A 12,372-nucleotide genomic window follows, 5' to 3' on the forward strand; every position below is an offset into this window, starting at 1 on the left:
CACATCTCTTGCCAGTGGGCTTCTCAGAGGCATCTGGTGGGCCACTGTGTGAAACAGGATGCTGGACTAGATAGGCTTTGGGCTTGATCCAGCAGGGCTGTTCTTATGTAGACTAGGTTGGTTCTTAATCTTTGGCTCCTCAGGTTGGCTCTAAATTGTTGTTCAGCTTAGCCATGTCTTCAGACTGTTGTCAGAGAGAGACTGGTACGCTGATTCTCAGTCCCTTGTAATCCTTGCTCTTGTTCTGGGACACCACCAAGCAGGGTGGATTTGATTTAAATCAAACTGATTTAAATCATAATTTAAATCACTAGCAGGGTGGATAAAAATCAATGATTTTTTTAAAAAAATCAAAAAAAATTGATTTTTTGATTTAAATCGAATTGTTTTGATTTAAATCGGATTTTTTTGATTTAAATTGGATTTTTTTGATTTTTTTAAAAAAATCATTGATTTTTATCCACCCTGCTAGTGATTTAAATCATGATTTAAATCAGTTTGATTTAAATCAAATCCACCCTGCCACCAAGACCAAATCAGTAATACTGATCACATTCCCATGCTTTTGCTCAGAGACGCCTGAAATGGGCTCCAGTCTGCCCCCCCCCCCGGTCAGTTGGAAGAGAGGGAGAAGGAGTCCCTGTTGCAGCCTCCACTGCAATCCCTGCTGCTGTGGGTGCCTCCGCAGCTATTTGAAAAGGCAAAATGTGCCACCACCTCTATGTAATCCCCACTATTGCTGCTGCCTCTGTTGTCATCTGTAGCGATTTTCGCAGTTAAAATGCACCACCTCCATCGCAATCCCACTGCCTCTGCTGCCATCTGTGGCAATTTTTAAGGGTCAAATGCTGTCTCTTTTCCCCTTGCCCCCCCTCCAACCCAAGCCCATTACTTGTAAAGGGGAATCCTTGCCAGATTCCCTTTACAAGTATGGCCATGGCAGACCCCCTACCCACGAATACAAGAGTCTGGCTTTTTCCCCCTTCCCATATGCCAAGTTCAGGGGCCTATTTCCCCGACCGCAGATACATGAAGCCGCGGGTGCTGAAACAGCGGATAATGAGGTTTGCCTGTATGTCATGCATACAGCAGTAGTGCAGACTAACTGTCCTAGTTTTCACTAGATCTTTCATACTTGGTGACCAGAATAGCAAAGTTGCTCCATGGTGCATTAGAGAGGAAACTCTTTGGCTTATGAGATGAAAAGGAAAAAGAAACTTTAAGGTAACTTCATGAAACTGGACCTCTTCAATCACTCCAGTCCGTGTGGGCCACTGAATTCTTCTGTATTCCATTTAGCTCCACTAAATTTCAGGATTGAAGGACCTGAATAGGCAATGAACAACTTAGATATATAGCTTCTAGACAGTGGAAGAGCCATGACGTAATGATATGTTACTCCTGTTTGGAGAGTAGTGGTTAAGATAGTGAAACAAAAAATACGATGAGAGATGCTGTGCACAACTGTTTCCAATACAGTTTTTTCCCTGTAAAATCAATGGTAAATGCAGGTAAACAACAGACAGTAAAAAGCAGGACAGCGGAGCATGTAGTGGGAAGAAGAGAGAGAGAGAACCCGAACCAATTACATTAGTGCAAATCTAATGTAACTGAATTTTCATTTTATTTTTCTAGGATACTGCTTCATTCTATGTTCAGTTTCAAAACAGCAGTGGTGATGTGTACTGGCTGTTAAATGTTTCAGTTCAGCTACTATGACATGCATTTTGACATTTCTATAGAGAGATTAGGGGTTGTACTTTAGAATTTTGTTATGCTCCCTTTTGTTATGCAGACATTTTGTCAGAAGCTCAGCTTGTGAATGATCAATCTGTGGTCCTGCAGAGAGGACTTTCATTTCTGAATGCTCGCCACATGCACAGAAACGGAAGAAGAGGCCCCTTCACTGTTATGGGGCTTGAATCCTATCTTTTCAGCCTTTGCAAGACTGTACGTTAAAGACATACAAGAAATGAAAGAGTCTAAACAGGTTCCAGGTAAGTGGTGAGATTGCTTTTATGTGCATAACAAATCATTAGCTTTAATGAGAAGCCGCCTAGTATTGCCAGCCACTATAGCACAGTAATCTGATCCCAGCTGTCAACCTCTCTTTTCCTCTGTTGTGTACTTCTTGAAACAAGCTCAGAGAGGAGGGTAAAACAGGCATGAACAAGTGAGAAGAACGTTCCCAGTCTGCCTTCCCCAGAGAGTCTGAAGCATACATGTCCAAAGTGAATGTCCAAATTCAGGGAGAGTTAATCTTAAAGGAGGAAGAGGAAATTTAGGTAAAACAAGGCAGCCATTTGTTGGTTAGTTTCATTATAATACTTCTCACTTCTCAGTTTTGTGACATATTTTCCCTTTTTGTCTTTATTTGTATTTGCCACAGTCTTGTTATAAGAAGCCATGTAGAGGAAAGTTTTTTCTGAAAGAACAAATGGAAGTAGAGTGAGTTTGTTTGTTTAAAATATTTCGATATTGCCCAAAACTTACATCTCTGGGCAGTTTACAATTAAAATCATTTAAAACATTAAATCAATTAACAATTAAAATCACTTAAAACATTAAAAAAATTTAAAATCCAGTATTAATTATAAATCTAATTTAAAGCCTGGGTGACTAAATATGTCTTCAGTGCCTTTTTAAACAGTTGCCAGAGATGGGGAGGCTCTTATTCAGGGGCGTAACTACTATTAGGCAAGGGGAGGCGGCTGCCTGGGGTCCCCCACAACTCAAGGGGCCCCCCAGAGGCAAGTCACATGACTATATATTGTGAAGTGTGTGTATCAGCGAGGAGCCCATTTTAAAATTTTGTCTCTGGGCCCACTCCAGCCTTGTTACGCCCCTGCTCTTATTTCAACAAGGAGCATATTCCAAAGTCCAGGGGCTGCAATGGAGAAGGCCTATTCCCGAGTAGCCACCAGACAAGTTGGCGGCAACTGCAGACTAACCTCTCCAGATTATCTTAACAGGCAGTGGGGCTCATGACAAAGAAGACATTCTCTTAAATACATTGATTTACCCATTGTTTGAATTTTAAAAGCATTTATTATTTATTATAATAAATAACTATTGAATTTAAAAAATAATTGTTCCTAATTGCTAGCAGCCTGGGAGTGATCTTCTGGCTGGTCTCTATTTCTCATAAAAACCTTCAGCCTCTGCACCTTGAAGCACAAAAGAATAGTTTACAAGTCTTAAAAACTGTATCAGATTAAGCAAAAATAATGCTTAAAAGTAATACTTTCCAGCCAGGTCAGTCTTTCTCTGGCCAAGCTGCCCTGGTAACAAGCATGTAGTGGATGTCTGCCATTAATGGGATGTCTGTCATGTATGAACCCTAGTCATCTGTCCACATACAAAGCCAACTGTACACGTGTACAGTGGGCAAGGTGGGTTGGAAGTCCCGCCCCCATCACATCAGTCACCCCCCCCAGCCCCGCCTCTACACTTAAAGCATTCATTTGAAGCATGATAGCTGGCATTTCCATAGTCAGCAGGCTGGGACTGCTGTTATTGAAACAGTTTGAGGGAAGGCCTCAGTGGAGTTTACTGGGCAAGGAGCTGGTATAAAGCCTGGGAAGCCTAACTACCTGAGAGAAGAAAAAGAATTTATCTCAAGATGTATAAACTTGTGTTAAGTAAGGTTAGGAAAAATAAGATAAGGAAAACAATATGGGAAATTCCATTTGGACGCAGTTTTCTATATATTTGTATACACAGTTATGCGCAGTGAACCATTTATGTTGTTACCAGTAAAACCTGGTTATTTGTCTAAGATGGTGTGAAGTTCCATTTTGTAAATTGCTCTGCCTAAGCCACATCATGCTACCAAAAAAGTTACCTTGCAGCACTAATGGAAATCTATCAGGAGAAAATGGGGGTGGAAGAAAGAAAAGAACAATAGTAGCCAAGGTGAGGCTGCATGGGGCCAGGACAGTGGCAGCGAAGAGAATTGGGCAAGCTCTGTAGCCCTTGAAGGAAAACTTCCAGTAAGTGGGACTAGCAGGTCGTCACAGTTATTGCCAGAGTCTATAGTCATAATCTGAGAGACATAAATGTGAGATGGATCAATACAGTATCTTAATCAGGGGCTGATATCCAGGATGACACCTATTGATTATTTTAACAAGTATGAAGAAATTAGTAGAACAGTATGAATAAATCTATGTGGTCTATTTATCTATCTATGTGGTCGCTAAGAGTCAACACTGACTTGACGGCACTTAATCAATCAATGAATAAATTAATAGGACAGTAACTACTAATCAATAAAATCAGTAATCAGTAGAATTAATAACTCTGGTGGTGGAACAAAGAGGATTACGCAATGTAGATTTTATTTTTAAAACTTGTATTTACTCCCAGGTATATTCTTTTACAATCGACATCCAATAAGACGGGTAGATATTCTTGGAACTGTGGTTCTGGCCAAAGAGCGGGATGCCTTTCATATTTATGGAGGTAAGAAGTGTCTGTTTCCTGCCAGCATTTCCTGCTTGGTTGCACGATGGGTGTATTCTCACACTTCTTTAAGTGATATGTATAACATGAATGAACACTGAGTGCAGCCCGCAAAGGCAGCAAAATATTAATACATATGTCTTAACTTGCCCAGAGGTGTCTGTAAACAAAAGATTGTATGAATGAGCATACTGATATTTATTTATTTATTTATTTATTTGCTTTTTATACTGCCCTTCCAAAATGGCTCAGGGCGGTTTACAATTAAAACAGAAACCATTAAAACCAATAACAATTAAAAGAGAGCTGTAAATAATAGGAATACTGATATGGAATAACCTCTGAGAGTTCATCAGTGTTGACAAATAGGATCCTAAGATAATGGAGGTTGTGTGGTCTCCCCTTCATACATATTGACAGAAGGCCAACTTGATCATAGGAGTGAAAGATAAAAGCATCCTCCATGGTTAGCAGTGCACATATGGTTTGCCCTATAGCTGCTGCCCTCATTCTGAACTCGTCCAGTTCCAGGTTTTTCACGGTCTTGGGGCAGACAAGAAGGAGCCTGGTGGAGCAGGTGCGCCTTAGATAAGATGCTGAGTCATGACAGTTGAGTGATTAGTTGGTGACTGCACTCTCCTTACTCCCTTTGCCCCAAGACTGCAAATCTTTTCACTCTCCCAGGCAGAGCAGGTGGAGCCAGGTGCTTCATGCTCATGCCTGTGGAGAAATATGCACCACCCTCATTCTTTTTATTCCTGCCTTATAAACTGGTTCTTTGGAAAGGAGGGTCTGTGCCTCCACTGTGCTTTACTTGCGACCTCTATTCAACCTTCCCATTATCACCTAAAGGTAAAGTGTGCCATCAAGTCAGTGTCAACTCCTGGCACTCACAGAGCCCTGTGGTTGTCTTTGGTAGAATACAGGAGGAGTTTACCATTGCCATCTCCCATGCAGTATGAGATGATGCTTTTCAGCATCTTCCTATATCGCTGCTGCCCGATATAGGTGTTTCCCATAGTCTGGGAAACACACCAGCATGGATTCGAACTGGCAGCCTCTAGCTTGCTAGTCAAGTCATTTCACCTACTGGCAGTGTTTTCCTAGCCACTGGATGTGCTGCTACAGGAATGATGAGCACCGCACTAATGACAGCTTTGAGTGGTGCTAATGGCAGGTTTGAGCCAGCTCTCCTGCATACATGACAACTACCTGTAAATTGATGAGAACAAAGCTAGATCACATAAACTTGCATCAGATGCTCAAATGGCTTGTCTCTTGCTTTCTTTTCCTGCATGTTCAAACTGTTCCTAGTTTACTTTTAATAGGCTGCCCCTCCCTGCCCTTCCCTCAGCCACACTTGACCAAAATAAGTTGTCATTTCCATTTATATATTTCATCCTGAAAAGGAAGCCCTGCCTGCTGGTGAAGTCATAAACCAGTGTTGCAGCAGCTGGACGGAGTGTCTGAACCTACTGAGCATGATGAACTCTCTATTTGGAGAAACTTGCAGAAGAAAGGAAATATGATTTAGCATGTTGCTTCTGAACTGAAAAGCACAAAGTACTTTAGTATCAAAGTTTTTCAGAGGAGATGGTTTTCTTCAGGCCTTGATCCTTTAACCAGTGTAAACATGCACAAACCTGCTAGGTAAGAGCAGTGGTACATCAAGCCAAGTATCCTATTGCTAATAGGGGCTCATAACTAATTCAAGACACAGAGGGAAATGACAAGGTCAGTAGTGCCATGAGTCTCCTGAATGTGGCAGAAGTCTTTGGATAGACATTACAGCCCCTTGGGCATATCTGGTTCAAGCAGGCACCAAAGGGGGACAACACTATGGGAGTTCCTAAAATGTAAACGGGAAGAATTTTCCTGCCCCCATCCATAATCTCTCTTTAAGTTGCAACTCCTGGTGGTGGTGGTGGTGGTGGTGGTGGTGGTGGTGGTTGAACAGTTTATGTAATAAAAGAATAGCCACCCATTTTGCAACTATTTCAAGAGACATGCTAAATATTAAATACTTCAAAAGAGTTTGTATGAAATTGTTCTATTTCCACAGGTGATAAAAGCAGAAAGGGTGGGGGCGGGGTACTGCTAAACATAAAAAATTTCCCTATAACAGTGATTTGAGATGTTGGTAGATCCCAAGACTAGCATCAATAACAAGTGGAATACTCTTCTTTTGGAGTGGGGAAGGTGCCTTGCCAGTCTGCACCACAAAAGCCTATAAAGCAGTTGTTCTCCTCTCCTCCTCCTTCCCCTGCCCCAACTGAGCTTAGCTTCAGGAAGTCTCTCTTAGATCCTCTTCCCTTACACTTCAGATGCAGACATGCCTTGATTTCATCACCACCAGAGACTGAAAGAGAATTTTAGGGGATAAGTGATTGCATGTTGCCCACTTTAATGTGTAGATTTGATCAGTCACATTCAATCATATTTTCTGTATCCATATTCAGTTTGTTGATGTGCTGCAGTAGGGAATAGTAATTACTGGGACAGGGAAGGGGTAGAGGAGAAAATAGATAGAGCTCTGAGAGAGGCTTTGCCACCACTTCTTGTGTGCAAACAAAAAACAAATGCACCTGTCTGTGGAACAAAACAGATTTGTGACTTGGTAAAATGAGAAGTTTGAATCCTGTAGTTATGTTTTCTGAAAAGGATGGAAAGAAATTCCGATTGACTTAAGTAATTGCTATTCTCTTCTAGTGGATGACAGCACAGGAGTTATAAGCTGCATTTGCTGGAAAAATCCTGCAGCAGAGGAGTCAGGTAAGATTCAAATCTGTGGCTGGCTTAGCTGAAAAGTATTTTTTACATAGTTAGTTTAAAAAAGGCAATAATGCTGGGGATACAGTCATGGGTCTCCTGCTGTTTCTAGTTTGGTTCTTCATGCATTGCATAACCATACAGAGTTGTCTCGTGACTTGGATTTGGCTCTCTTATTCTTGGGCCCACTCCCTAATGCCACATGCCTACTGACCCGTGTTGTCCCAGCTACTTTCATTGCATAGAAAATAATGGCAGTAGCTAAGGGCATATTTCAGTGTTTTGCAGATACACTTAAATTAGCTGGAGAAACCTTATTAACTAGCTGGGCCAGGCACAGAGCATCTGTGCCTCTAGCTTCGCCTGCTGGCCACCGCAACTTTCCCACCCCACCGGCCACTGCCATTTTCTCCCCCCCTCCCCCGCCCTGCTGTTTTGTTTCCCATCTCGTCTGCCACCACTTTCCTCTCCTCCTACTGGCAGCTCGCTCATGAACTCTCACGAGAGCTGCCATGCATGGGATTAGCAACAGGTACGCCTTAGAGAAATAGAGAGAGAGAGAGAGAAGATATGCAGCTGCAGTCAAATTGTTAACTGAAAATACAAACACTATATTAGAAGCCTGAATCTCAAAGCTCTGTTCTGTTATACAAGCAAAGCCCTGACCATGTATGTTGAAAATATAGTACTGTATTTTAATGTGTCTTTTTTATAATCTTGTTTTTAAATGTTATTGTGAGCCACATTGGGATTTTATTAATGAAAGACAGGGTATAAATTTAACAATAAAAATAAAATAAAATACTGTATTTAGCATACATACATTATGTCTCCTTGTCTGTCATACTGGCTTGGCTCTAAAATCTAAAAAGGCATTCAAGTCAACAAAAAAACCAGAATATTTAGTAGCCTGCTTGTTCTGGGTATTTGTTCTGACAGGCAGCTTTTCCAGACTGCTACAATTAAATTCTGCTACACTGCCCAGAATCAAAAACGGAATTTTAGATGGTGAATTAATGAGTGTGAGCTTCTGTCAAAGTGCATTTGTATCTTGGAAGGTACCAAGAGACAGTTTTCATTTTTCTTAATATAATATCAAGATTCCCTTATGTAATGTGAACTTCACTGGAAATCTTTGTTTTTGCATGGGGCTTGCTTAAGTTTGAACTGCAGAAGAGTGAGCAAAGGCTTATTTGCCAGGTATATGAAATGGAAAATGAAAGTGTTGGATATTGCATATGGGTCTGGTGATAGAGAAAGAAATCTGTTTTTTCAAAATGAGATTAAAAGAGAAACTTTCTGAAAGCAAGTATGTTCTACATTGATCAATACAGCTGAAGTTTGGAATGAATGTGATGCCAGGAGACCTATGGTAGAAAGTGTCCATTTTTGGACTATCTCATCACATCAGACTGAACACAAGCTGTTTGTTTCAATTATTTCTGCTTTTAAGAACTTTCATAAATAGTGCACTAAAAACCTATGTTCCTAGAGCTGCATCCATAAGTAGGCTAATCATCCTGATAGTAGGATAAAGTTACAAAAGTACGGTGTTACTATTAAATTATTTCAGAAAGTATGGAGATGAAATCTTAAAGGAGGGGATAAATGTTTCAGGAAGCACCTCTTTCAGTATTTCTGCTTAAATTTTAATGAATACAGTACATAGTAATGACATCCTGTTCAGCTAAATTGTAGCCATTGTCAAGGAGAACACCAGTATCCACTTCTGTTTCCCCCACATAGCTGTGATTCTTTTATTAGCAGTGCTGCTTAAGGTTTTATCTATACAACTAACTTATTTCCTCAGGTGTGTTAGTTTGCACATGAGACAAAACTCAATGTATGCAGCCATATTATTGTATGTTACGTTGCTTTTAAAATACATGGTATATTGGTGAACATCTATTATAATACTTTTAAAAATACATGCCAGATGTTGTTAATAAGGCCACACTATTTCATGTCTCTACAGCTTTTGAGTGTCTGCCTAGTACCTCAAGTAACCTGGATCTACTTGGACAGATAAGGAAACTCCAAGACGTTATTCACAAAAAAACTAAGCTGCAGATCGGTGATACAGTCAGGGTCCGTGGTTGCATTCGAATCTACAGACAGCAGCGTGAAATCAAGGCCTTCATGTATTGTGAGCAGTTATTCATTCAGCAGCCTGCACTTTTATTCTGACCTTTAGAACTCCCATAACTGTAGCCTGAGCACCATGCAGTTCATCTAAGCTCTGCTAGGCTTCTACCTTTCCCACTCCCGATTACAACTGGCCTCTCTGAGTACAGGTGGCCCTCATTATTCGCAGGGGTTTTGTTTCTGTGAATTTCTGCAGGAAACTTTTCTGAGGGAACATAAAGAAACCTTAACCCTATGGGGGTTGAGGGGTCAAGTTCCTTGAGTTTAAAAAACTGCAAAAAAGGCAGGAGGAGACAGAAATAAGGGTAGAAAAGCATAGTACCTTGGTCTCCAGGAATGCCCCCCAAATCCTCTTATTTTTCATTTTAACCTTTAAAAAAAAAACAACCCAAAAAACAACCCCGCAGAATAGCTCTATGCTTCAAAATGGCGGCCAGAAATGAGATTTTAAGTCATTTCCAGCCTCTCAGGAACTGCAGATAGGCAGAAATTGCCTATATTTCATGCCATGGAAAAAGAAACTGGGTCTCTAGGACCAATCCGCAGATACATGAAACTGCGATCTGTGAAACAGCAGATAACGAGGTCTCCTATACTGCATGCTAGGCATATGCACAAATCACGATTCGTGCATGATTAGAAGGGACAGCCCCTGGCACCTTTAAGCTCGAGGAGAGCAGGTCCATACCTGCTCCTCTGCCGCTTGCCTCAGCTTCCTGCTGCAGTGTCGCACTCCCCAGCACCCCTCGTGCTGTGGTGGTGGCACACACATGGCCTCCGCACATGCACAGTGGCCATTTGCATGGAAAGCTGACCATGCTAATGGCCCCCATGCATGCGCAGACGCCATATGCAAGCCGCTGCATTTCTGCTGTATGAGGGGTGCTGGGGAGCACGATGCCACAGCAAGAAGCTGCAGCGGAGGAGCAGGTATGGACCTGCTCTCCTTGCTCTTTTAAAGGTGTGAGGGGCTGCCCCTTCTAATCATGCACGAATCATGATTTGTGCACATGCCTACTGCATGCTACCATGTACAGCGTTATTTTATGGCAGTAGCCTGCACAGCTCAGTGGGTATTAGGTTCTACTGGCTTTAAGAGCATAAGAAGCCATCCCGTCAAACCCAGTTCCAGGGATATAAATGCAGTTTACCACCCATATACATACATACATCCCCCCAATATTTAGGATGCACATATATTCTGAATAACCTGGGTCTTACTCTATGGATCAAATAAAATAACAAATAGATTGTTACTGCTACTAGCAACACAGGTATGAATATGTTTGCACTTTTTTGCTTCTCTTATATCCTTTCAGATAAAGTCGATGATCCGGTGTGTGATGCTCAGATTTCACGGATGCTAGAACTTCCTCGTCTCTACAGAGATGTTTATGATAAACCATTCCAGTTCCCAGAAGAGGGACAGAGGTCAGTGAGAGCTATGGATAAGAGATGCAGAACATTTGTAAAGCTAGGCTTTACACCAGTGCTGCACAACTTTGGCCCTCCAGCTGTTTTTAGACTACAAGTCCCATTAACCCCAGCTGCAGGTATGATGGGAGTTGTAGTCCAAAAACAGTTGGAGGGCCAAAGTTGCGCAGCCCTGGTGTAAAACCTACACTTATGACTGTTTTGCATCTGTCGTGTTTTGCATCAGTAGGAGGGCCAAAGCTGTGCAGCCCTGCTTTACACTAAGAGTAGGGCATCAGCCAGAATCCAGGTCAGAAAGTGTGAAACAGAAGCTTCTTTTGGAACTGAAACTGGTGTCATATGGGCTGGTGTGATGAAGCAAGGCATTGTCCATACTTGGGTAAAGACAACTGGAGGCATGAGTTCAAAGGGAGTTGTTGAACCAGCAACATTCTGGTGCCCACTGAAGGGGTTTTGTGGCCAGCAGGAGCACCTCCCTGGATCTTCAGGCCAGCTCTAGTCTAGAACAAGTGGCTGAGCTGGCCTCTCCCTCCTCCTGAGTAGATGCTTAAGGGATGCCCTGAGTAGCCAGGAAGCACTCCGCCTTCAGAGCTGGGCTTTGTATTTTCAAGTCCAACTCAGATAATCACTGCATTTTTAAATAGAATTGAATTGGAACTTTGTCCAGGGGTGTGTATGTGTTGAGCTTGGGTTTTCCTCCTGGAGTCCTAGGATCACTGGCATGCTTGGTAGGGAAATGACGACGACGACGACTATTACTACGACGAATATTTATATACCACTCTTCAATCAAAGTTCTCAAAGTCGTTTACATAGAAAAATAAATAATACATAAATTAGATGGTCCCCTGTCCCCAAAAAGCTTACTATCTATAAAGAAACAAAAGGCAGATACCAGCAACAGCCACTGGAGGAATGCTGTGCTGGGGATGGATAGGGTCAGTTTCTCTCCCCCTGCTAAATATAAGAGAATCACCACTTTAAAAGGTGTCTCTTTGCTCAGTTAGTTGAATGAGACTTCTTCCCTCATCTTCTGTAGTTGAGCTACTGTCACCCCAGCCAACTGAGCCATTCTCTGTACCCAGTTCCAAGGACCCAAATACTTGACAGGGAAAGTATAAACAGATCATCAGAAGGAGCTACAGTCCTTCAAGCTAAAATGTTGAAAGTGTATCATGTGCCACCTGTAATTAAGTGCTTTTTCTGTGGTCTCTGACCATGCAGTAAGCCTAGTGGTGCCACATCCTTTCTGCTTCTGAAATTAGGGAGCATGTAGTGTAGGAAGAACTGGGGCCTGCACCACTACAGGCACCTGCACACACTTGCCTATTGCTCTGTGTGGCTTGTACCCTTCAGTTGCATTTCTCAGTGCCTTAGATCATAAACCAATGCATGGGTTTCAGCCACTGTAGACTCAGTCATGTAATGGCTGAGTTTGAGTTTAAGTGGCAAAGTCTTGGCTTTTTGCTTTTTCAGCAGCAATGCTGAAATTCAAAGGTTTCCATTAACTATCTGACTTTAGGTAGCCTTTTGGTTTGATGAGTCTTGGATGTCTTCTCT

General features: G+C 42.0%; 1 protein-coding gene across 8 annotated transcripts in view; it reads left to right on the forward strand.

Moving 5' to 3' along the window:
* Positions 1-12,372, forward strand: part of STN1 (STN1 subunit of CST complex) — a 47,032-nt gene that overhangs the window by 18,942 nt on the left and 15,718 nt on the right. For 7 of the 8 annotated variants that reach the window (XM_053305679.1, XM_053305676.1, XM_053305682.1 and 4 more), the window contains 5 exons: positions 1,796-1,997; positions 4,369-4,464; positions 7,174-7,236; positions 9,209-9,379; positions 10,698-10,809. In XM_053305679.1, coding sequence (XP_053161654.1) covers positions 1,865-1,997; positions 4,369-4,464; positions 7,174-7,236; positions 9,209-9,379; positions 10,698-10,809 — 575 coding nt within the window. In that variant the 5' untranslated portion in view covers positions 1,796-1,864. The remainder of the gene's footprint in view (positions 1-1,795; positions 1,998-4,368; positions 4,465-7,173; positions 7,237-9,208; positions 9,380-10,697; positions 10,810-12,372) is intronic. The other variant, XM_053305683.1, reaches the window with a different exon arrangement.

Source organism: Hemicordylus capensis, chromosome 3, assembly GCF_027244095.1.
Source record: "Hemicordylus capensis ecotype Gifberg chromosome 3, rHemCap1.1.pri, whole genome shotgun sequence".
Lineage (NCBI taxonomy): Eukaryota > Metazoa > Chordata > Lepidosauria > Squamata > Cordylidae > Hemicordylus > Hemicordylus capensis.